Source organism: Stegostoma tigrinum, chromosome 16 (genome assembly GCF_030684315.1).
Source record: "Stegostoma tigrinum isolate sSteTig4 chromosome 16, sSteTig4.hap1, whole genome shotgun sequence".
In the NCBI taxonomy this organism is placed as follows: Eukaryota; Metazoa; Chordata; class Chondrichthyes; order Orectolobiformes; family Stegostomatidae; genus Stegostoma; species Stegostoma tigrinum.
In genome coordinates this window covers 39,193,318-39,220,448 of record NC_081369.1, presented here as the reverse complement: position 1 = coordinate 39,220,448, position 27,131 = coordinate 39,193,318, and the positions used below count along the sequence as shown (strand labels likewise).

General features: G+C 39.9%; 1 protein-coding gene across 1 annotated transcript in view; it reads left to right on the top strand.

Moving 5' to 3' along the window:
- The first annotated feature begins 5,601 nt into the window (after nt 1–5,601).
- The window catches only part of cpne7 (copine VII), a 138,252-nt gene continuing 116,722 nt past the window's right edge, over nt 5,602–27,131 (top strand). The window contains exons 1-2 of the mRNA XM_048547132.2: nt 5,602–5,712; nt 12,403–12,919. Of these exons, the coding sequence (XP_048403089.1) occupies nt 12,746–12,919 (174 nt within the window). The 5' untranslated portion in view covers nt 5,602–5,712; nt 12,403–12,745. The remainder of the gene's footprint in view (nt 5,713–12,402; nt 12,920–27,131) is intronic.

The window sequence follows — 27,131 nt, the reverse complement described above, 5'->3', positions numbered from 1 at the left end:
CATTCTAAACACAAAATTCAGTTCGACTCTACATGGAATAAGGCAGAGGTGGAGCTAGTTTCTTACTCCAGATTTACTAATTTAATTCTAAATTCTTCATTTGGCATGTTGGATTGGAGGCTGTTTCACCACTGCACTATTCTGGGCTTCTGGATCACTAACCTAGTGACATTACTACCATACCACCACCTCCCCTTATTTCAAAAGTCCTCTTCAAAACTTCAGCGACAAGTGAAAATTCAATCCTGACCATACCTTTAAATAGTAGTTGAAGTCGTTAGGAAACATTTGTTTGTTCATAAAATCAAAAATAAAACCCAAAAAAAGGATGGTGGGAATCAGAAACAAAAACAGAAATTGTTAGGAAAACTCAGCAGGTCTGGTAGCATCTGTGGAGAGAAAATGGACTTAATGTTTTGGGTCCAATTACCCTTCTTAAGAACTTCAGTTTGAAGGTCTTGAAAAAGGCTGAGATAGACTTGGAGGCTTTGTGATGAATCTCAGTGCAGCCTTGAGGCTGTATGGAAGTGGAAATATTCACTCCTTCGCAGGACTTAAGGAATACAATTGGTGTTGGTTGAGAACAACAAAAATCAAGAAAACAAAAAGAAAGGGAGCTTAGAGGTATATAAGAAACTAAACTGCAGGGCTATCCTACTTAACTGTATGGCAGTGTGCCATCTATTCATAGAGTTCAAATGATTTGTGAATGAAGGATCTTCAGAAATGAAAACGGCACTTGAATCTTGAACATTTACATATCGTTAATATTTGTTTCAGTGAGAATAACTGTTTGGTATGAAATCAGAAACCAGATTTTTGGAAGATCTTTTATTCATGGAAGAGATGGGTGGGCATCCACAAAAGCAATTTTGATAGCAAAGTCACAATTGTCAATAGATGAAGAGGGATTAATAATAACTCCATTAAAGGTGCCGTTTTTCCTGTATGATGACATTAATTAGAATGTTTTGCATCAGGATCTTGTTGGTGACCAAATTTTCAATTGAAGGCTCCAATGCATATTTTAATGAAATGTAGCTTGTCATAAGCCATGAATTTTCTTGTTTCTGCTGAAAACATGCTGGTTGATTTTTACAGTACGCTGGAATTTAAGGAAACTATGTATTTGTGAACAACTGTTTCCTCAGCAACATTGAGCAGCTGCAGCCGTGATAAATTAATTAAGTAGTGGTTTTGAGCCAGCAATGCTCTCTGCAATATGGTATGCTGTTTGGTTTAATAAAGCAAAGAAAATGTTTCATATTTTAATTTTCTACACATTCTGGCTGACAGTCAGGGTGCCATACTGGAGAAATAAAAATGTCAGAAATGTACAGAATTGCTTATTTTATTAACCAAGAGGAAAGTTAGTTTATTTCTTTCAGTTAACCCCTTGAGGTCAATTATGAAGCACAGTGAAGACACTGGGCTATATTTTCAGACCCCACAGATGTCAGCAACAGAGATACACAAGGCCCAGAAATGACAAGATCTGTTGGCGGGCTGGCTCTTTGACCCATTCTTCTGATTTTGGCCAATGTGGGACTGGATCCTATAAAAGCAGCCCTTCCTATGAGGAGAGCTGACAATTAGGCTTTTTTAAAGCCTTGCTAGGCAAGAATTAAGGACGGTGACGGGGATTTTTAAGTTATTCTCCAGATTTCTGATTCAACTGGGTCAGTTAGCATGCACAAAGATAGGCACTAAGCAGCAGACATTTTTTAATTGCCATGTTCAGCTTTCTAGACATTATTCATGGGTGTAAATAATCAACAACGTTCATAGCCTACTGATTAAATGTGAAAGTGGTGCAGTCATTAGATACTATGAAAATAATATTAGCTAGGCAAATGTTAAATTAACTTATTACAGAAGGGTTGCAGTATTATGATCTTATTTAAGTTTTTAGCCTTATATGTGGTATTGATTATTATTAATATGGCAATCTTGTTTAATAGGAGCTGAGATGCTTAATTTTGCTTGGTGAAAACAAGACACTTTCCGTCACAGGTCAGGGAATGCGTTTCCAATGAATTTTCTGAATGTAACTGCAGAAAAAATAAATTAGAATTTAAAACAATTTAAGGGATCTTTGGGTGAGAAACTGCACTTTGTTTATTTCTGGAAACGAAATCTGAGCACTTGCTGAGATGAATGGGTTAATTGCTTGCAGGAAGGCTGAGATGCCAGAACAGCTTACGAATCCTAATGTTTAGATTAAAAGTTGTTTCTGCTAAAATGTATATCCTTCAACATCATTTTCAAGACAATTATTGAAAAGATTAGAATACAGCAACCCAGATGTTGTGAAATTTGAAGGGGTTCAGAAAAGATTTACAAGGATGTTGCCAGAGTTGGAGAGTTTGTGCTTCAGGGAAAGCAAATTAGGCTGGGGCTATTTTCCCTGGAGTGTCAGAGCTGAGTAGTGGCCTTACAGAGGTTTATAACATCATGGGGAGGGTAAATAGCTAAGGCCCTTTTCCACCAGGTAGGGGAGTCCAAAACTAGAGGGCACGTGTTACAGGTGAGAGGGGCAAGATTTAATAAGGGGCCTGAGGGGCAACTTTTTCACACAGAGGGTGGTATGTGTACAGAATGAGCTCCAGCAGAGGTGGTGGAGGCTGGTACAAATACATAATTTTAAAGGGCATTTAGATGAGTATATGAATAGGAAGGGTTTAAAGGAATATGGGTCAAATGGAACTAAATGAATTAAGGATAGTTAGTTGGCATGGACAAGATGGACTGAAAGGTCTGTTTCCTTGCTGTACATCCCTACGACTCAATAACACATTCAGTGCCATAAAAATGTCATTATTGCACTCATGTATAAATTTGCTAAATGCAAGTCTTCCTATAGACATTAGTTCAGAAAAAAAGACCAAAGAAATGGTAGAAAGTCCAGATTGTGATCTGTGCTTTGTGTGTTTAACTTTTCATTTTGAGAGAGCATTGCTTTCTATTGAAGAATTTTGTATTCATTTTATAATGCTCCAATGTTTACTGCAGCTGTGATGAATATTTTCATGAACCTTTCCTACAATACAATACTGACTATGCTCCAAAGATACTTTGGCCCTCCCAAGGTATGAGATAAATGTTAGTTTCTTTCGTATGAATGTGAGGATGGATCATGGATCCAAATAGAGTAGTGCCCTCTGCAGGGCATCTAGAACCTGCTTGATTAGGGTGGCTCCATGTGTGTCTTTAAAAATAACATTGTGGGATTGAGGGTTGAACAGTCTGGTGTGTGAACTAAGCTCAGCTGGAATTGAATATAATGTTATATCAGGTACATAAAGCGAAACAAAAGGCAGAATGTCTGTTCCCAAAACAAAACACGGTTATAGTGATCACCTTGCACCTTTGATAGCATGCCAGTGTAACATGATATTTCAAACCAGTTGAAAGATCTGGGAAAGCCCAGCAACAAATATACCCAGTTTGTAAATTTCTTTGTGGCACTTCAGAAGACTGTGAAATAGCCTGGTCTCTATGCAGGTGCAGTGTGACATTAAAATTGCATTTAGAGATTATTTAACAGCCAGCAGAAGGGCTGATTTTCAAAGAAATGTAAAGACTAATTATAACAGTTGTATTTATCCAGATCTTACAACTAGGTTCAAAATTAATATAAACAGTTGTTGTCTAGTTACTTGTTTCCTACTTGGAACAAATTTTGGCAGAATAGATGCAGTTGATTTTTGTCGTATTCAGTTGGATGCAACACTCACAGTTCTGGTGACACCAATAAGTGCAACCAATAAAAGGGCTGGAAGAAATATTAGATTAAAAGATGTTTTTTAAAAAAAAGTTTTTAAAAAAAATTTCTGGCAATAAGTAAAATTTGAAGAAATGTGCCTCCATCAGGGCTCTATATATTTAGGATTTTCTTGAGATTGGCTCCAGGGCTACTTTGTGGGGTTTTTTTTGGAGCTACTCTTTGCTTTTCAATGCCTCCTTTCAAATGCTCACTAATCAGTTAGTAGCTAATGCCACAATAACATTACTTTCGGTATTTGTTGTTTGATACATTTATCATAAATTATCCTTCCCACACTGTGTCTCCAAAGTGAAAATTCTCAGTATTTGGCACAAGGTAAGTTATTGGGAACAAGTTGTATATCTGAACACACTTTTAAAATTTAATTGCAAGGAATTTAATACTCTCCAGCATTTTTAGGTTTTGTCCTACAAATTTCAATTTTCACAAACACACTGACTTCCAAAGGTCAAACTACGCTACAACAGCCATGCACTCAAACCATTTTCGGCGACACGGTGGTTCAGTGATTAGCACTGAAGCCTCACCACCAGGGACCGGAGTTCAATTCCAGCCTTGGGCGACTGTCTGTGTGGAGTTTGCATATTCTCCCCATGTCTGCGTGGGTTTCCACTGGGTGCTCCGGTTTCTTCTCATAATCCAAAGATGTGCAGGCTAGGTGGATTGGCCATGCTAAATTGTCCATAGCGCCCAGGTTTAGGTTAGCTGGTTTAGACATGGGAAATGCAGGGGTCGGGGAATGGGTCCGGGTGGGATGCTCTTCAGAGGGGCGCTGTGGACTTGATGGGCCAAATGGCCTGTTTCCACACTATAGGGATTCTATGATTGCAGCACCAGGCTAATCATCAGATTTAAAAAATGCTTTAATTCAAGGAGAGTTCATATCTCAGTGGGAGGGGTAGAAATCGCGAGTTGTCCCATTTTGCACCTGAACCCTTCAGTTCTAAAAGTGAAATTAAAAACAGTAAAAGTTAAGGTGTTCACAGTAACTAAGACTATTCACTCCGTTACCAAGAGTACAGACTGCAATGTACATGCGGGGGGCTATGTTGTGACCCCACCGTTAGCTTCAGTTCCGCTATCGGCAGTGCTCCGATTGACTCCTCCCTCTGACATGCACCCCTCTTCCCCTATTTAGACCCTCAGTGTCTCCCAGGCCCGGTGACATTGTCTGGTCACAGTTTACAATCCTCCAAGGGTTTGGGGAAGCCTTGCTACAGTGTAACATAACTGGAGGAGGTCAGCAGCCGGCGCCGTGTTCTCCTGGTTTTAGCGAAACCTGCTAGACCGGGCAGCAAATCCTGGGTGTCTGCACTCAACTGTTGCACATGGGCTGGCCTGAAGTTTCTGTGCGAGTTGGCACATTAGTAATCGCCAACTGCACGGTTTTTATAGCCAAAGCACTACTAAGGGACTGGCTGACCGGAATCAGAGCTGGTGGCACGGGATCTGTAGGCTGTGCTTTTTATCAGTTTGTAGATTTCATAGATTAGCCGCGTTCCTCATTTCACTCCCTTCTGGTGATAGTGAGTTCCTCTACAACTCAATTTCTAAGTGCACGGCTTCGGTAAATAATTCTTTCACGCTATTTTGCGCTTAATGTCAAATACTACTGCAGGTCTAAGAGTGAAAGGGGATGGAAGTTTTCGATTACAAACGGGAAAGAAAGGCAGGCACATTTTATACCCAATGATCAAGAAGGTTGGCCCTGGGGAGGCTGCTGCTGTCTCTGGGAACGTGAGCGAGTGTAAGTATTTGAGCGGAGCTCTCTCTCTCTGTCCCTCCAACCCCTCCCCCTTACCCCACCCTCTCTCCCTTACCCCCACCCTCTCTCCCTTACCCCCACCCTCTCCAGCTCTGCCTCGCACTAACTGGCCAGCTTCGAGCGCAGGCGGCAAGCGCTGAATCCAAGGCTCTCTGCCCAGGTACTTTTTGGCGTCAACTGCTATTTTAATTACTGTTATAAATTGTTACAGTTGGTAGTTAGTACAGTAGATGGAGGGATGCAGTAAGGAATGCATGAGGAAGAAATGAAATAACTCGTGGAAAGACTAAATTCATTGAGTTACATTTCCTGCAGCTGATTTGATTTGAAGACTCGGTTAATAGCTTAGTAACCAGATTGCAAGCAAATCAGATTACTTTTGTGAAGGATATTGCTTCATGTCTCGTATTCCTATCACTACTTTTGACCAACTTGCTTTAATCAACTCGGACTGGGCAATATTAGTGCTGACAGTTTAATTTTAATGTTTTAGCATGAACTACCTCGCATGTGATAGCATTGTTCTTTTTAAAGTCCTGTAGCTCTTTTAAAAAGAACACGGATCAGCCGATGGTGCCAGATTATTACCTTAGTGTTTAGTATGAACGTAACCTTTTTTTTAATCTTCGGTATTGGTTGAGGGCGTACCGCGACTGAAGTGGCCATCCGTGGGTTATCTGTGAATGCTGCCAACATCCAGAGGCTGGTTATTGAACAAACTCTAAATTTAGTGCAGATTGGTCGTGTCTTAATCCGGCTGTGACGGATAGGAGTTGAAACCAAGAGATGGAAATTGGGGAAAAAAAATATTGTGGTCCCGAAATAATTTTGGGAACTGGAGATTGAAGTTGCTGTGTTGCAGGTATGGCAATTTGTAGGGTCGTATTTCGACGCTGAATCGCACCAGTCCTTGTCAAGTATCATGACATTTTTATCATCCCCCGCGTCGGGCACAGTTTCTTGTTTTTATAAACAAGAGATTAACATTTTGTTATATTTGCAAGCTTCATGGCTGATAGGATGTTCATAATTGGTGTAAACAAAAAACACTGTAGGATCACTAAGTGGTACATGGTCCCTTCCCTGCTCCACTGTCTCCTTTCACTTTCTAATACGGGCAAATAAGCTGTGTGAAGAAGCTTCATTAAGTTCTTCACATTTATTGAAATGATCTGTCACAGACATCTGTACAAATTTTTGCTGAAGCACCATTAGCAGTAGGTGGAGACCAAATCATAAAATAATGAAATAAACACAGAGTCGATTTGAAGATAGCCATGAGAATAACCCATAGAATTTCATGGTCATGAGGATTTGGTTGCGGCCGAGGCTATTTAGTAATGCCTGCTCTCCGGAAACGATACCTGGTCTACTATGAGCTTTGGAGATGCAACATATAAGTTTCTATTGTGCTTTGGGGGAGAGTTGTTCCTTTTTCTAAAAAAAACTTTCAGGACATAACCAACCAAGTTTGGAAGGTTCTTCATTGAATATTGAAACCTTCAAATTCCTTTTTCAATCTAGCCAGCACTACTGTGAATGAGATTCAAGAATGTGACAGCAATTTGAATATTTAAGCAGTACATATAGGGTGTTAAGTAACTAACATTCAGTAAATTGGCTTATTATTGGCACAAGCCCACTATACATAAGTGGGAAATACAAAATAAACCCTTTTGGAAAACGCTTTCCTTTTCATAGATTTTTATCAAGCATACACACATGCAAATTGCTGAGTTTCTCACTGCTATCTATTCAAATACAAGCGATTCTAATCTTACTCAAAGGTCATTAACACCACCCCCTCAGCGAATAGCAATCGTTAAAGACTGACGAGTACTCCAAAAGATAGCCTTTCATTTGATTCTCGCTGTTATTTTCTCCTGATTAGTGATTTGGATTTATCCCTACCATGTTTCACCAGGTTTACTGAAATAATCACTCGGTAGTTGTGGTTTCTCCCAGTAGGTGTTCAAAATTTCATGAATTGATATAGAAAGTTCTTCCTGCTTGAAATAGAAAGAAACTTGGATCAAAATTTGAGGCTTTCTTTATTGTGCATCTAAAGCTATTGGAATCGGTGCTGAAAATGTCCTTAGATGGTGCCTCATTTCTTCAAAACAGCCCAAGATTTCTCCTGTGATGATTTAATGTTGCTCCACCTAAGCTTCTTGCCAAGACAGACTAAATCTATTCTCATTAGTATGGTGTTATTTTATTTTTGTTGAGATTAATTCAGTAATATTAAGTGATACAGTTTCAGTGAATCACAGAGGATTTTATCTTCTGTGTGACCGGATTGAAGCATTTATCAATTGTGTCGACAATGTAAAATATTACAAAACACAAAAAATGCTAACCTTGTTTATAAAATATTTAAAGAAGTGTAAGTGTGCTTGATGGAGAGAGGAAAGCAGAAAAATACTTGCATTATTTGGCAAAGGTCTGCATAACCCCTAGTGAAATATATTATAAATTCAACTGACTCACAGCATATGGAGTATATGTTACCCGTATTTCCTTTTGTTCATGCAGCAGACTTTAGTTTCAGCTCAGTCCAGTCTGTTCAAACCAAACAATGTTAGAATTTCAAACAATTTGTACTGCAGAGGATGTGAGGCATGGCTTTATAAATTACACATACCACTGTTTCCTTTTGTTCCCTACATCTTACCCAATTCTCTACTCGTGCCAAAAAAGTGGTTCTTAATTCCACACACTTCCATTTTATCAAAAAAGCCCTAATGAATATACAGACAAGTATGAGTCAGGAACACATGTAGGCTACTTGGGCATCTTTAAAAGCCTGACATGATTGTAGCCTTCAACTTCATTCTTCTACCTATCTTCAGTAACGTTTCACCCCATTGTCAGGAATCGATCCTCCTCTCCCTTAAAAATATCCAAAGACTCCTCATACACAAGTTTCTTGTAGAAAAAAAATTATCAATGCCTTCTGGAAGTCCAGGAACTAATGCTTCTAGACACACTGTACCATATTAGTGGCATCCTCAAACTTTCAAACAGTTTAGTTAGGCATGCCATCCTTTCCAAATCTGTGCTGGCCCTCTCTGATCACTATAGATTTGTCCAAGTCCTCGATCACTTTGTCCCTAGTAACATCTTCTGGTAACTTTGCTACAATAAATGTTATCAGAGATAATATAATAAACGTTAGCTGGTTCTTGTTTCTCATAATTATCCTTCTTATTGTTAGTTTAAAAATGAGCTATCCAAGTAGCATAAAAATGCTCCTTGCCTTAGAATATAGGAACTGTGTTCATATATAACATATATGCATATGTATTTCATATATAAACTAAATTTATTTTTTAACCAAGCCAAAGAAAAATATCTATTTCATGTATCTGTTGATGAATTTATGCTCACAATCTAATTACAATCATATGAGTTCCACACAGCGCAGGAAATTGTAAAATTAAATGGAAAGCTTATTTTTGAATGAAACTTATTGCTTTTTGTTACTTGTTCATGGGACATAGGTGTCACTGGCCATGGTAGGATTTATGGCTCAACCCTAATTTCTATGAGAAAGCTGCCTTCTTGAACTTCTATCATCACCAAAGGAGGTTGCAGTTGTGGTGGGTAACTCTACAGTGCTGTTAGGGTAGGGCTTCCAGGATTTTGGCCCAGTGCGACAGAAGGAACAGTGATTTAGTTCAGTGAGTCAGGATATTGTGTGGCTTTGAAGAGGAACTTGTAAATGGTGATGTTCCCATCATTCTGCAAGCCTTGTCCTTCTAAGTGGTGGAGTTTGTAGATTTGGAAGGTGGTGTAAAGGACCGTTGTAGCAGCCTACAATAACAAAAATGCAAAATACTCTGGATGGTGAAAATCTGAAATAAAGCTGAAAATGCTGCAAAGTCTCATCAATAGATATTTTTCTCTGGCACTATCTATGGAGACAAACAGATTTAACGTTTTGAGGCTAGTATGACTGTTCTTCAGAATATTGTGTTTGTGTTTATTTCAAATGGTACACACTGCTACCACTGTGTGTTGGTGGCAAAGGGAGTGATTGGGGTGATAGCTAGAAGGTGCTAGTCACATGGGCTGCTTTGCCCTGGAGTGTATCAAGCTTCTTAAGTGTTCTTGGAACTGCTGTCATCCAAAAGAGTGAAAATTATTCTGTCACATTCTTGATTTTGGACAGGTTTTGGAGAGTTAAAAGGTAAATTATTCTCTGCAGTTTGCCTTGCCTCTGACCTGCCATTGTAGCCATTATATTTCTATACCTGACCCAGTTCAGTTTTTGGTCAATGCTAACCCTAGGATGTTGATCGTGAGGGAATTCAACAATGGTAATGCCATAGAATATCATGTGGAGATGGTTACCTTATTTAAATATTATGTTACTGAATGTACATATCCATAAATTTCCCTAATGATAATTAAATGTTTTAATTTTTTTAAAGCTTTCTTATGGTGTGAACTAAATCAGTTGTAAAATTGATATGTTGTATTAGAGGTTCTGATAACATCACGAAACTCATTTCATTCAGTTGGTACACACCAAAGACACAAGTGACAGAAACATCCAGCTTCTGTATTCATTGATATTGGCAGGAACATTGGCCAAAACATCTTTATCGGAGTCAATAGTCTAATGGTTACTGTAATAGTTAAACCCCCTAGCTGCCACATGTTTAAATCTGAATATTGTAATTTAGGAAAAATGAAAGCAAGGAATCTGGTAATCTAAATAAAAAATGAAGACTCCTGCATTGTTTTGATAACAAAGGTCTTGCCTGTCAGACAGGTTAATCCAGGTCAACACTATTATTATGCATTAATACCACCCATGAAAGACTAGAAAGCCAGCCAGTTGTAATGAGCAGTTATGACTCATACCATGGGTCTTCTAATTAGAAGTAATTCTTTTGACAGAATAATCCTACAGATCCTTGGGAATGGTTGGATAAACCGGATATGGGATAATAATGCTGTGGCTGAGGGAAGGAGCCTTGAAAAAACTGACCATTTTGTCCAAATTGCAAACAAAAGTGCGGTAGTTCCTGCCGGAACTAATCTGCAGAATTCCACCCGTTAAATCCATAGATACTGCCTGGATATATCCAACATTTTCTGTATTTATGGTTTTCATTAGTGGATGAATGATCTGATCATAACTTACTTTTGTAATGTTAGGTCACCTATCTTTTTAATTTTAAAAGTTGTTTCAATATAGAGCTGAATGCTCATTGGGACTGTGAAACTGTTGTTTGTGCCATGCAAGCAATAAACTACAGCTTTCCTCCACTGTCTTCTGAGGCCAGGGATGATCTCTAAAATCTTTGCAGTTTCATTCATGTTTTGTCACTTCCATGAACAAATTAAATAGGATAGTGTGAATCTGAGCTTGGAAGACTGAAATAACTTAAAATAATAGTCTAAACAGTGAATCTGCCCCAGCATTGTTCACAGTAAATCTATAGGGAAAGGAGCATTATTCCATGCAGAATGCAATGCTGTTCTGGTATGTAGGGCAATCTGAGTTCCCTTAATTCTCCAATATTTAATTACAATAAATAGGAACATCTTGTGATTAATTTTGAAATATATCCCGAGAAGCACATCTTGCAGGTATTTTTCTGTGGATTACCAAGGTGATTTTAAACCTCGGGGTTATGTCTTCGGTCAGAAGATAAAGAAGAAATTTGGTCCCGACAGTGGTACAGACTTGATGGGCTGAAGGACCTCTTCTGTACAGTAAGGTCTTTGGCTGCAACATAGTGCTCTTGATTCATACCAGGGCAGAGATTGTGGTCTGTGGATGCTGCTTCATAATTTTCAAGCGGTCGGGTGGCTTAGTGGTTAACATTTGCTGCCTCACAGCGCCAGGGACCCGAATTCAATTCCACCCTCTGTGTGGAGTTTGCACGTTTTCCCCGTGTCTGCGTGGGTTTGCTCTGGGTGTTCCAGTTTCCTCCCACAGTCCAAAGATGTGCAGGCTAGGTGGATTGGCCATGCTAAATTGGCCATAGTGTTCAGGGAAGTGTAGATTAGGTGAGTTACAGGGGATGGGTCTTGGTGGGATGCTGTGATGATTGGTGTGGACTTGTTAGGCCAAAGGGCCTCTTTCCACACTGTTGGGATTCTACAATTCTAATTCTTAAAAAATTTCTATCAAATTCCTGTTTTCACTTGCAGCCCTGTGTGATGTGATGTTTGTAGTGTGTTGTCCACCTGAAGGACGAGGGACACAACACTTTAATTTTGGAGGAATGATGGATAATGACAATACATGATTTCACACATTGCTAATTTAGCTAACTGAAATGAATGGGATATAATTGATGCTGAATGATTAATGTAGAAAAGAGGGAATTAGTGGGAAAATGATGTCATATACTTTTAAAAAGTGAATGGGAATTATTTATACCACTTAATAAAAGCAAATGTGTTGTGATTTCACGTAGTGAAGTTCTACATCATGGGAATGACTGCATGAAACTATGAATGGGCATATTGCATTCATTTCTAATTTTGGAACAGAATAAAACATTTATTCATCTACTACATACGGCAATGTTTCAGAATGACAGGGAAGGCATTGGCCTAGAAGGGTTTATTTGTTTATTTTCTTATCTCCAAAAAAATTGGCAGTATTATCTTCCTTTTTAAAATTTTTGCTTATTTTCATTTTCCAGCTGAAAAAATAGACACTTAAATGTTATATAATCTAGCAACCAGACAGAATTGGTCATGCAAAAAGAAAGACTAACATTCATTTATTGTAGTTAGTGTTAATCTCCATCAAAGGACTTGAACTTAAATTCTTTGGAATATGACCTGTATTATAATGAACCTTTTCTTTATTTATTTTCAGGTGCATTTGATATCACTTTAGGCCTGGGATTGCCTAAAAGGACTACGTACATTCCAAATTACTTTAGTTTTTTTTCTTGGATACGGAAGATGGAAGAATCACAGTGTTAACAAAGGCTGAATCGGAGAATGCAAGAATGGACAGAGACTGATTTCACTGAAATAATCATTAATCTTTATCTCCCACATCTTGGTAGCAGTTGCCTTGGTGCCAACAGCCAATACACATTCTCAGTGCTGCCTTCGTATTGTTGGTGTCTTGGTGAAGAGCTCAGTTCGTCTCTTGTTAAGGTTCTTCCAACGCATCCTTCCTGCTGATTTCTCAGACATCTCTTGGCACAGAGATGACTGAGCTCACAGGCAGGGTGTCTCCAGGCCCATTGAGTGTTGTTGCAGCTCCCTGTGTATCCAAGGTGGAGCTACGTGTTTCCTGTAAAGCTTTGCTGGACAGAGATACTCTCAATAAATCTGACCCATCTGTGGTACTTATGATGCAGTCTCAGGGACATTGGGTGGAGGTAAGTGACAATCAATAGATGTTACCTTGTTTAAAAGGCAATATCATTATGCTGGTGCCTAAGTGGATTTATGAAAAGTTGGTATAATGTATTTCAAATAACATGGATTATGAGCACTATTTCCATTAAAACTAGTCGTTAAAGATAAACATAGAGACTTCCGAATAACATTCCTAGTTAAGATAGCAGGTAAACTATTCCACTTTATTGCCCATAAAACACATGGCAAAGGTGTGAAAGACACCATTTGACAATAAGATAACTATTTTCTTCTTTCAATACCTGTGAAACTGAGTCTCAGGAGACATGTCAGACGGACTGTGACCTAACATTCTCTCCTCTTTGTTATGGGAAACACTTTGTCTAAGCTTGTTCTCTGATGAGGGTTCTAGGCCCGAAACATCAGCTTTTGTGCACCTGAGATGCTGCTGGGCCTGCTGTGTTCATCCAGCCTCACATTTTATTATCTTGTCTAAGCTTGTTGCCTTCTTTTTCCATTTGAATGATTCTAAAGGAGAATCTAAAAAGACTTAGGGGCAAGGTCAAAAAAATGGAATTGAAGTAGTGTATGCCACTCATTAACTACCAGCAAAACTCTTATTAAATACTGTATTTCCCAATATTCTTTGATTTTTTGTCCTTGTTTATCCCTAGGACACAAGGATGATGAGAGTCAATGTACAGGAAATTGTGCTAAACTGCAATTAGTTCATGATTATGTAATGGGATTTAAGAGAGTTCCTCTGATAAATGAAGTATGTAATATACAAGAGATAATGGGAACTGCAGATGCTGGAGAATCCAAGATAACAAACTGTGAACCTGGATGAACACAGCAGGCCAAGCACCTCTGATGAAGGGTCTAGGCCCAAATCGTCAGCTTTTGTGCTCCTGAGATGCTGCTTGGCCTGCTGTGTTCAACCAGCTCCACACTTTGTTATTATGTAATATACAACCATCTCATGTATTTGTTTCAATTTTAAAAAAAGACTGTGTTTACATTAGTGTTCAAGATGGCTGGAGCAGTGGAGTTGGGGGGTGGGGTTGCGGGGCAGGGGTTTCACACCCAAAAATCAATCATGGGAGCAACCATTGAGAAAAAAAGTTGCCTTACACATGGAACAGAGAAAGTCTGTAGGGAGCAGCTCCTCTAATCACAGGCTAGTTCTTTCTGAGCTACCTCTTGGCAGCTAACAAGTGAGAGAAACAGCCTGTGATTGGAGGAGAAGCTCACAGTAATGTGATTGGTGGTGGTGAACAGACCAGGACTGGAGCCATGGCAGCATGAGTAATCAGGTAGGGGCGCAGGATGGGTGAGGTAGTGGGAAGCTGTGACTGAGATGGAGGCTACAAGGTGGGGTGTGGAGGTGGGTTATATCTTCTGGTTCCTGTAATGTTAGAAGTTGGCATACCTTAGACTTTGAAATGGTAGAACTCTGTGCTTATACAGCTTGCCATGTTGTCTGTTCAGAAGACTGATCTAGGCACATGTTCTGTTAAATGTTACCTAACTCTCCAGAGAACCCATATAAATGATCCCCTTGAACTTTACACATGGCTAATTAGTTCCTAATCCTTTATGTACAACACACCAATATATAGCTGGGGGTGGGGAGGAGCTGCAAGTGGGCATGGCGAGAGGATGATAGCAAGCTAGGGGAAAGAATGAGAAGCTGAAACATGGGATAGAAGGAAGTTGTAAAGTAAAGAGATTAAACCAGTCAAGGAAATATTGAGCTAAATGGAGGCAAGAAAACATGGAGTCACTGATGCAACAAATTCCTTGCAAATAAATGTGGAATATTTTTTTAAATGCTGTATGAATTCAGGGGCTATATGAGAAAATGTAACATTTGGTATTTTAATGAGCACTGTCAGTATTTAAATCTGAATTTGAGATCGCAAATACATTACATCGGATACTAACTATCTGGTTAAAATCTGTATCTGTAAGAGGGAAATGCCGTAACTGTGAGCTCACTAGCCTATGGAAGTTTTATTTAAAGTGATGGTATTTTGTGTGGATGTCTTTGCTAGTTATATCACAAAGAAAAGTCTTTTGCTAATTTACATTATGTTGTGTCAAATACTGTGGTGTTTAGGCAATTAATGTCTTGCTTTTGCTTTGTGGCTTTGTGTTTGATGGAATAATGATTTTGGATATTGATGAATTTTTCTAATTCTATGTTGGTGCAAATCCAAATCCCACATGTCAACACATGTACAGAAAGTTTTGTTACTGTGTGACTGCACTAGCTAATGAAGATATTAATGAGAATGAAAGAGAAGCCACTGAAAATCAAAAAGCAGCTGTCAGGAAAACCCTCAAGAAGAGCCCTCTAGGAGCTATTTTCACCCTGGTGCATTGCCATAGTTCACTGATTACTTGTCCTAATGGAACAAGTTAAGAACAATTTATACTGAATGTACTGCATCCAAACAAATGGAGCAGCTCGATACTCAACACATGATTAGAACAATTTCTCAACTACAGGAAAGTGTTTTCGCTGTAACTTGTCCCCTGATGAGTTCTGTGACCTTCATGAAAAATAAAACACTTTCATCTACCAGCACAACCTTCTTACTAAATCTCTTCAGTGAAGCTACAGCTGTCTTAAATTTAATTCAAGCAGAAACAGGTTAAACATTCTTTATTTCAGGCAGCCAATTATTATGGAACATGTCCTTTGGATATTATTAAAATAACTGCATAGTTAATGCATGTGCATGTTGATTGGGACCATCTGAACCTTACTGAAGTAACTCCTGCTGACTGTTACTGTTAGGTACCAGTATTTATTAGTGACTTACAGACCTTGTGGCTCAGTGGTATTGTCCCTACCAGAAGACCTGGGTTCAAGTCCGGCCTGCTCCAGAGGTGTTTCATAAAACAGCTGAAAAGGTTGATTTAACAGATACAACAATAACTTGCTTAAAAAGAAGAAAAGGCTCCCATTTAGGGTATTCACAGGCTACTTGTAGTTATTTTGTTAATTAAGGGGGCGTGGGCTTTGCTGGTTAGCCCAGCTTTTATTGATCATTTTTAGCTGGATAAGGTGGGAGTGAACCATGTTCTTTAATGACTACAGTCCATTTGGTGTCAGTATGCCTGCAATTCACTTGGGGAGGGAGTTCCAGGATTTTAACCCAGTGATGCTGAAGGAGTGGTGATATATTTCCCAAGTCAGGATGATGAGTGACTTAGAAATGAACTTGCAGGTGGTCGAGTTCCCATGTATCTGCCGCTGTTGCCCTTCTAGATAGTAGAGGTTGTTGGCTGGGAATGTAAGATGAACATCTTGCAAACTTTGGTGAACATCCCCTCTTACAACCTTATGATGGAGACAAGGTCATTGATGAAGCAGCTGAAGATGATTGGGCCTAGGACACTACCCTGATGAAATTCCTCTCAGCCAGGAGGCCCTGGTTTTGAGTCCCACCTGGTCCAGATGTGTGTAGTAACATCTCTGATCAGGTCGATTAGAAAACACCTAGTCTGAGGAACTCCTGAAGAGATACTGAGAAGCTCTTCAAATGAGCATCATTACTTATTGCCAATCTCCTACATTTTCCCCATACCCTTGCATACTATGTATGTCCCAATAATCATCCAGTGCCATCTTGAAAGCCTCAATTGAATATACTTCCAGGCAATGCATTCTTTACCCTAACTACTCACATTTGTGAAAAAAATCCTATTCTCACCTCGCATTTGTTTCTTTTGCAGATCACTTTAAATTTGGTTCTTGATCCTGTTACAAATGGGAAGTTTTTTCCTATTTATTCTATCCAACCCATGCATGATTTTGAAAATCTCTTATCAGTTTCTCTTAGCCATCTTCTCTTCAAGGAAAAGAGTTCCAATTTCTTCAATCTATCCTCATAACAGAAGTGTCTCATTCCTGGAACCATTCTTGTAAATTCCTTTTGCACTGTCTCCAATGTGTTCACATTGTTCCTATAGAATGGCACCCAGAACTGTACACAACACTGTGGCTGAGGTCTATCAAGCGTATTATATAAGTTCAGCATCACCTCCTTGATCTTGTACCTCATGCCCCTGTAGTAAAACTGAGATGGATTGGGGAGGCTAGACAGGAGAGGGGGCTCGGGATTTGTGGCTGTGGCGATGGTCATTCATGGCAGCAAAAAGCCTGTGATTGGCTGAGGTTTTACTTGGAGCAGCTGTGCTGGCCGCACCATTGGTGGGGCAGATGGGAGGTAATAATAAAAACTTCAAGGTTTTTAAGTGCAATGTTTGAATGTTTTGCTCCATTTTTCAAATAATTTAATTGGTTTTGAGTAATTTATCAGTTTACTAGTGCTATGGTTGGTGGCATATGGGCAATATTCCATGTAAACCCCAAGTACATAACTTTCATTGTGGGATTAAAGAATCAAATAGATTTGAATATTGTCAGAAATTGTAGCATTATGACTGAAACCTCTTGTGTAGTTTCAAATCACATCAATAACATTGTGCAATGATATAATGGTAAATCAAATACAGCAGAATCTTACCAGGCGAGAGCAATTTGGGCTATGATGAGATGTGTGGCAATCGCACTGCATCTTGTATACTTTTCACAAGCATCATAGCAAAGCTTGCCAGGCAGGATTATTATTCCTTGTTAAACAGCTTGCATTCTTCCCAAACACTGTTATCATTGGGAAAATGTAATATGGAAACCAAAGTGGTTTTTTGATGGGTTCAACTTGTCCGTGTTTGACACTGAGCACTAAGATTTCAGGGCATGATTCATAGGCACTGGCCAGATACACTGCACATTGACATCCAACATATGTCAGCCTTGAACAACTTTCATAGACCATGCTTGAGTCAATTACAGGAGCCTTCTGCACTTCATGTGGCACCTCAGGCTGCACTGGCAACTTTCATTGTAATGCTGCAGCAAGGAAACTACACTCAGGGACACACACCCAGCTCATGGACTGGACCAGTCTGTATCTCCAGGCTTTTCGCTTTCTGTCATAGCGCTCACCCACTCTGAGCCAACCTGTAAGCTCATAGCATCGTAGCCGTACCTTTTTGTGGTTTGCTCCCCATCACACCCTTCACCAGAGATACCACGCTCCTGTTCCTGTTGGCTTTCTAGGCTGTTTAGTGCAGCCACAACGGAAGGAAGCTGGTTGTGCTGGTCAGTTGGCATTAGTCAAGTCAGGGGTTGGAGAGGGTTGGGGGGCAGGGGGTTTATGGGTGGTGGTGGTGGGTGGCGGTTAGCCTTCACTCAGGGCTTCCAGGCAAAGTGCAGACTCTGATACCAGCCCAGGGCCCACTCAGAGTGGTCAATATCAGGATCCTTTCCTTGTAAAGTGCTGGCAGCTGAATGCTGTACAGCCCACTGCCTGTACTGAGTCTTTCTGCTCTTTGGTGGCTGTTTCCTCATGGAATGAGAGAGAAAAAGAGAGAGAGATAATGAAAAATGAAAGTGAGTGGCTCAATTATTACTACTGGTCTAGGTGGGAAGGTGTCCCGAGTGAGTGTGTAGGCAGAGGAGAGAGTATGCTATTGGGGAATGGAGTCAGTGAGCATGAACGAGGGAAGATAATGCACACAGTAGTGTGAGTGGTAAAACATGAGCCTGGTAGGAGGTGAACATGGTCACAGAGATTGAGTCCGGGCGAGATATCCAAGAGAAGATGGTATAACTGTGCTGGTGAAATGGAGAAGGGCATTAACTTCTTTCCTACAATGCTGGATATTTCTCCAGATGGCTGAGACTACATTGACTTGGGGTGGCAACCTTGGACAAGCTGGCATGGTCTGATGCCATGGCCTCTACTGCTGGTCTTGGGGTAGTGGACATGCTACCTGCGCACCCACCATCCTGTCCATAATCTCCAGGAAACTGATTTCCCTCCACCTGCCATGTCTGGATCAAACATCAGGAACTGTGCACAGCAGCCCCACACTGAGAGTGCTTGTCGAGCTTTTAAGAATGACTGACAGAGTCAAATATGGGGTTATAAAGCCAAATTAAAGGCACCTCTGTCTGAATGCACACAGCATTCACAACAAAGGATATGAATTGTTGGCATAAATAGAGGTAAACAAATATTAAAAGTTTGCTATTAAGGAGACATGACCACACATGTGAACTTGAACTGAATATTCAAGGAAAATCATCATGTAGAGAGAACAAGATGTGTCATATAGGCAAAATATTATGAGTGCAGGATCTCTGAAATAAACAGAGAATTCTGGAAAAACTCAGCAGGTCTGGCACCATCTGTGGAGAGAGAAACAGAGTCAATGTTTCAAATCCAGAATGTCGTCTTCAGGGCTGTATGTATTTGGGTGGAGCTGGGAAATAGTAAGTGTCAACAAACATTGGTAGGAGTTGTTTATATGCCATCAAACAATAGGGCACAGTAAAAATCAAGATGTTAGCGTTACATGTACAATCTACATAATCTGATGAGTACCAATACTGTGGAGGACACGGTCTGAATGTATACTAGATTTTTTTAGGAAAGGTCATTGAGGAACCAAAAAGGGAACAGGCTATTTTTGATCTAGTATTATGCAATGAGATAAAGCTAATTAATAACCTTTGCGGCGAACTGGACATATTATGATGATTTCTCATTGGAAAATCTATGATGTTTATGTTGAAGAGGAAAAATACATTAAAATGAATGACAATGGATGGGCAATGTCTAGTATTTGAAGAACTAATGTATGACTTAGAAGTATGCATTATTTTACTGCATAAAAGGTTGTCAGGAAAATGAACTCAACTATGGCCGACAAAAAAAGCTAAATATTTTATTAGATAAAAGGAGAAAGCTTATAAAGTTGCCAAATAAAAGTAGTAAACCCGAGGGTTAGAATATATTTAGAATTCAGCAAAGGAAGATAATCTGAACAGGATGATTGAAAATTATTAAGGAGCATAAACACAGATTGTTAAAGCTTTCATAGTTATGTAAAAAGAAAAGGTTAACAAAGACAAATGTGGATCCATTATAGACAGAGACAGAAGAATTTATAATAAGCAATAGGGAAATAGCAGAGAAGCCAAATAATTAATTTGTGTCTGTCTTCACAGCAGAAGGTAAAAGAAATCTTACAGAAAAAAACAGATATTCAAGGGACTGGTGAGAATGAGGAACTGAGAGAAATTAGTGTCAATAATTAAATAATATTGGATGAATATAGTAGGACTGAAGGTTGACAAATCTCAGGACCTGATGATCCATACGACAGTGTTGAAAGAGTTGGCAATGGAGATAATGGATGCATTGGTGGCCATTTTTCAAGAGATTCTGGACTGGGGCCTGCAAATCGGAAGGTTACAAATGAAAGGAGGGAGAGAGAAATTGGGGAAACTATAGACTTGTTAGTCTGATATCAGTAGTAGGGAAACTACTGGAATCTCATGTAAAGGGCATGACGGCTGGGCACTTAGAAAATAGGGATCTGACTGGGCAGAGTCAGAGTCAGGGATTTATAAAGTGGAAATCACTTTGGACAAACCAATTTGAGTTTGAGCATGTCACTAGCACAGTACTAAAGTGTGAAATGAGTAGACACTGTGTATTTCGATTTTAAGATGATGTCATGATGAAGGGTTTAGGCCTGAAACATCAGCTTTTGTGCTCCTGAGATGCTGCTTGGCCTGCTGTGTTTATCCAGCTTCGCACTTTGTTATCCATAACCCAAGCCATTCTGAGGCATTTTCTAGTGCCTACTAAATCCTTGTTCTGTTGGTTGCAGATGTTGTTCTGTGTCAAAATTCCTGAATGCAAAAATGTTTACATAGCAGCTGTCACATTACAACAAAGCCAGATGTCAACAAAGCTGCTGTCTATGCAAATACTGAATAAAAAGAAATGAGCGGAGTCTGTACCCTGTGTGTGTTGTTTTATTGGTAACTGTAGCTTGTGGTTTTACATACTGAAGAAGCTGCAGATTATGGCATGTGACAAATACGTTTGGCATTAAGAGAAAGCTTGAAGCTGATGTGATTCAGCTTTATTCACCAAAAATGAGTTCTGAGGAAGGGTCACTAGACCTGAAACATTAACCCTGATTTCTCTCCACAGATGCTGCCAGATCTGCTGAGCTTTTCCAGCAATTTCTGTCTTTGTTTCTGTTTCTGATTTATAGCACCCATCATTCTTTTGGTTTTAATGGGGAGATCATTTTTGATTATTCTGCTTCACAATTACATAGTAATTCATAGGAATATATTAAAGTCACTGAATTATGGGTTATGAACTCTTTTTCACTATAAATAAACAGGAAATAATAGGCACCAATTGCAGATGTAGAAAAATCAGAATATCAATTTTTTGTAAGTATTTTATTGGATAAAGTTTTCCTTTATTAGTTAACAAAATGCACTGTATCCTGTACGATTTCTTGATCACATTTAACTAATGGATGCTTTGGAGAGGGTTCAGAGGAGGTTTACCAGGATGTTGCCTGGACTGGAGGGCTTATCTTATGAAGAGAGGTTGACTGAGCTCGGTCTCTTTTCATTGGAGAAAAGGAGGAGGAGAGGGGACCTAATTGAGGTATACAAGATAATGAGAGGCATAGATAGAGTTGATAGCCAGAGACTATTTCCCAGGGCTGAAATGGCTAGCCTATTATAGGAAAGATGTGGATGCTTTGGAGAGGGTTCAGAGGAGGTTTACCAGGATGTTGCCTGGACTGGAGGGCTTATCTTATGAAGAGAGGTTGACTGAGCTCGGTCTCTTTTCATTGGAGAAAAGGAGGAGGAGAGGGGACCTAATTGAGGTATACAAGATAATGAGAGGCATAGATAGAGTTGATAGCCAGAGACTATTTCCCAGGGCTGAAATGGCTAGCACGAGGGGTCATAGTTTTAAGCTGGTTGGTGGAAAGTATAGAGGGGATGTCAGAGGCAGGTTCTTTACGCAGAGAGTTGTGAGAGCATGGAATGCGTTGCCAGCAGCAGTTGTGGAAGCAAGGTCATTGGGGTCATTTAAGAGACTGCTGGACATGCATATGGTCACAGAAATTTGAGGGTGCATCCATGAGGATCAATGGTCGGCACAACATTGTGGGCTGAAGGGCCTGTTCTGTGCTGTACTGTTCTATGTTCTATGTTCTATGTTCTAATTGTCCTATCTCAAGGAATCTGGTGAAATGCATTCTAAGGTTCTTCTGTTCCTCTGTACTTCTCAGAATGCTATCATTTATTATCCATTTCTGCACCTTGTTTGTGCTCCCCAAATACACTGCCTCACACTTGTCCAGGATCAATTCCATTTGTGACTTTTAAAAATCATTTGCAGCTGTCTTATTCATGTGTCCAACATTTCAGCCTAAGTGATTTGATTTCTTCTTTCAACAGCACGAAACCCAGTCCTGAGTCCTGTGGAACTTCATTGAAATGGCCTTTTAATTCAGTCACATCCAGTATTGAATGGTGCTTGACAATTGAACAATTTAACAGAAGGATGCTGCACAAATATCCCTATCGATCATATGGAAGCCAAGCACATGTGTAAAAGTCTAGGCAGAACTTCTTGCAACCATCTTCAGCCAGAAGTACTGGGTGCATGTTTAATCTCCTCCCCTGCCCCTCAGCATTGCAGATGGCAATCTTAAACCATTTCACATGATAGATAAATGGCTGAACATGGGATACAGCAAAGACTGTGGACCATTATAGAATACCAGCTGTTGAAGATTTGTGCTCCAGAATTGGGCCTGTTCCTAATCAAGCCACCCCAGTACTGTTCTATCAGCTGGCACTTTCACACCTTATGATGCACAGTTTGGTTTTTCTCAGGTTCACTTTCCCATGCACCTCCTACAGTCTCATTCAAATATGAGCAAAAGAATTTACCTCAAGATGTGAGTTGAGAATGAATGCCCTTTGTAAGAGTGTTCCCCCTGAACCAGGACAAAGATTCAGAATGCAGGCAGGATTCAGGCAAGTGGAAGATGTTTATTCAAGCAGAAACCACATAATGCAGCGAGAAGGCCAAAGAACCTTCTCTGAATCTGGCCTGTACACGAGAAGGCAAATTTCCCTTAATCTTTGGCTCAGATGGGAAGAGAGATCACTGACACACTCTGATTTACAAAAAAGCACAGCATTTTTATATACTTCATGTTACAATAACCAGATACAACGTGGTCACTGTCCTTCCCCTTAATCCAAACACCCAATCCAATGGGACATCTAATCAATGATGGCCGTTGCTAGAGCCAGCCCCAGGTTCTCATTATCTCATGGTGTTTATTAGACGTTGTCACCTTTAGGCCTTAGGATCTTCCCATGCATCCTATTAATTCACATTGCAAAAATTAATAGTTATACTTCTGTTGGTTTCTCCTAGACTTTCTTATCTCTAAGTACTATTTGAATTTTGTTATTCGTGGCATTATTTGCGCTGCCTTTATCAAACTTAATCATTCCTTTTATATTTCTCACCATTTATATATGTGTGTACATATAAAAAAGACAGTTTTAACTAATAGTTATATGAATAATTCCTGTTAAGATTAGTTATAAAGTGTAAAGTTATGCAGCTACTTTTACTGCTAGCACTTTGTAGCTAATGAGTTGGATGCATCTATCTCGTTTAGAGTGTAAGATAAGGCGTGTCCTAAAGCTAATTAACTTTCACTTCTGGGTTTAAATGCTTTTCCCCCTACTGCTTGCATTATACTCTGATTCTATGTTGAAAGCTACTTCTGTGATATCTGAATAATCCTTTCACTAGAGACTATTTCTTAATACTGTAGGTAAAATGCTAATTACTACAAAATATCTTTAGCTATTGTTTTTTGCAGCTGTTTAGGCGATTAATCTAAGCTAAGATTTACATCTCTGGTGCGATGTCTTTAGTAGGATAACATCCTTTCATTAATGAGACTACAGTCATTTGTCTGTTCTTAGGCACCCTCTTATCAACACTGTCTCAGATGATGGGTACCTCTGTTCCAAAGTACTATTATGTTTCACTTTCAATGATAGACCAGATTGCCCCATTTTGTTTAGTCCTCGTCGGCCATTTTGTATCTTTCAAACATGGGCTGCTTTGTTGTAAGTAGGAATGGGTCACTTTCTATGGACAGGTATGGGTCAGCCCTACACGCTTGACGACAAAGCATTTGCCAGCGTATTACATCTCAATTAGCCCTTGCAAAATTGAAATCAATGGGAATCTTGGGGAAAACTAAAGAGGGTGGTTGTGGATGTTGCAAGTCAATCATCTTAGTCTCAGTACACTTCTGCAGGAGTTCCTCAAGGTGGTGTCCAAGATCACACCATCTTCAGCTGCTTCATCAATTACCTTCCCATCATCATAATGCTGGAAAGGAATATGTTCATTGATGATTGCATGATATTCAGCCCCATTTACAACTCCTTAAAAACTAGAACAGCCATTTCCAAATGCAGCTAGAGTTTGACAATAGGTAGGTTTGTGCTGATGCACGGTGTGAATATTGTTGGCAACTTAAGTGCCAAACATTGACCATTTCCAAAAAGAAATAATCCAACCATCTTAACTTGACATTTTAATGGCATTACTTTCACTTAATTCCCAGCCTAGATATCCTGAGTGTTGACATTGACCACATTTTGAACAGGACCAACTAAAGAAATACAATGGCTAAAATAAAAAGTCAGGAGCTGGGATTTCTTTAATGAGTAACTCACCATCTGCCTCCTCAAAGCCTGACCACCATCTACAAAGCACAGGCGTGTGATCAGATACTACAGTTCCAATAATATTCAAAGTTTAATACCATCCAGGAAAACACAGTCTTCTTGATTTGAATGCTGCGTGAAAGAAGAGAAGAGTCATGGAAATGTTACTAACTGTAAGTTCCCCTCCAAGCCACATGTTGTGCTGATTTCACTGTCCCTGAGTCAATATCCTGGGACCCCCTCCCTAACAACACTGTGGGTCTCCCTCCACCACATGAACTACAGTGATTCATTACCCTGTGCTTCCTGCCACTGAACCAATTTTGGAAATAACTTGTAACTTCTGCTTGAATTCCTGAACCTTTTAATTTTCTGACCAATCTGACATGAAGGATGTTATTGAAAGATTTGCTAAAATCTGTGTAAATCTTTAGTTCTCAAATGTTTTCATCTGTCGAGCGCTTGGATTGGATTAGATTAGATTAAATTAGATTCCCTACAGTGTGGAAACAGGCCCCTCGGCCCAACAAGTCAACACCGCCCCTTGAAGCATCCCACCCAGACCCATCCCCCCATAACCCACACACCCCTGAACACTACGGGCAATTTGGCATGGCCAATCCACCTAGCCTGAACATCTTTGGACTGTGGGAGGAAACCGGAGCAACCGGAGGAAACCGACGCAGACACGGGGAGAATGTGCAAACTCCACACAGACAGTCGCCCGAGGCGGGAATCTAACCCAGGTCCCTAGCGCTGTGAGGCTGCAGTGCTGACCACTGTGCCGCCATGCTGTGGATGGTACAAAATACCCTGCAGATCTCTGATCAGAATTCCCACGCTTCTCTTTGCCACTGCAAAGAAACTCATTGAAATTAATTCACTCCTTCAACACTAGTACAGAGTGTAGAGGAGTGTACAACAGAGAACATGCTCTGCAGTAACCCATCAAGCGTCCTCCTACAGCACCTTCCAAACCCACACCTCTACTCCCTAGAAGGACAAGGATTACTGACACATCGGAACCTCATCATCTGCAAGGTTCCCTCCAAACCACACATCATCCTTACTCGGGAATACACCAGTAGAATGCTGCTGCTCTTCCTAAGACAGCTACAATACACTGTCTGGTTTCAGGTTGGGGAGTTTCAGTCTCATGTTAAGCATCATGTTCAGTCAGTTCTGCTTCTTTGTCTTCAGCCCCACAAATTCATTCTCGCAGTTATAGGCTGTAGCAGTAATACAAAGCTTGCTAATAAAATTATATTTTTGTTGGTATACTTATGACTTATGCCCTGCTAACAGGAGCCAATCAGTTTGTGTTTTGTTATGTGAGTGGTGGAAAATTGTGTTCTGGCCAGTTTTCTCACATTGTCTTGGCCATGGCATTGTGCATCAGTGACTTGTGTTTTGGAACATCTGGAGGACACTCATGGCCATAAGTGGTCTGAAGGCATTATGTTGAAGACCACCAATGTAGAGTACATTAAACACACTCCCCTCTTTTGCTACCCCCTTCCCCCCCAAAAAAAATCAACTACGTTAGAGTTGACTTTCCCGTAACAAATCCAAGCTGACTCTCCTTGCTTAGTTGATGCTTTTCTAAATAAGAACTTGTGTTTCCATAATGTTTTAATTATCTTCCCACCACTAAGGTTAGGCCAACTGGTCTATAATTACCTAATTCTATCCCTGCCTCACTTTATAAACAGTAGTTCAGTGTTAGCCATCTGTCACCTCTCAGCTACCAGACCCATAGACAAATAAGATTGAAAAATGGTGGTTGGAGCTTGCTTCTCTTAGTAGCCTGTTGAGTTATCAACATCTCAAGAATGCTAAACACAGTAATATTTTCTCCCTCACTATGATTACCTGTCCAATGTATCACACTTTTCTCTCCTTGGTCCAATCAGCACCTTTGTGAAAACAGATGTGAAGTATTCATTATGAACCAAACTCGTGTTGCACCTCCACACAGAAGTGAACTTTCCTGACATTAATTGGTCTTACTCTTTCTTTAGTAATTTTGTCCTCTAACTCCAATTTCCTAAGTTTATACCCAACTCTACTACCACCCCAGCACACACACATATACACATGTACATGCACGCACACACGTGTACGTAAACACACACACGTATGTACACGCACGCACATGCATACATGTACGTATGTACATGCACGCACATGTACACACACACACACACACACACACATACACACACACACTCACTTTTTCCCAACCATTGGCACTTGTCCTTCTGATTTTCAATGTGCCATCTACTGATGTTACCTCTTTAAACCATTCCACATTAACATTTCCTCTCTTCTTAGCCCTCTCCCTAAACCTTTTTGAAGGAATTCTTTTTGCTTCTCCTGATACCGCCTTAGCCATGGATCCAGGTTTTTTTCACCTTATGCTTTTGAGAATTGCCTTGGGATATGTTTCTGTGTTAAAACTGCTGTAAATTTGTAATACATCAGTTTTGTTGCAATAAGCAACTGCTCAGATGGAATGCTTTAAATCATATATTGTAGTTTACTAGTAT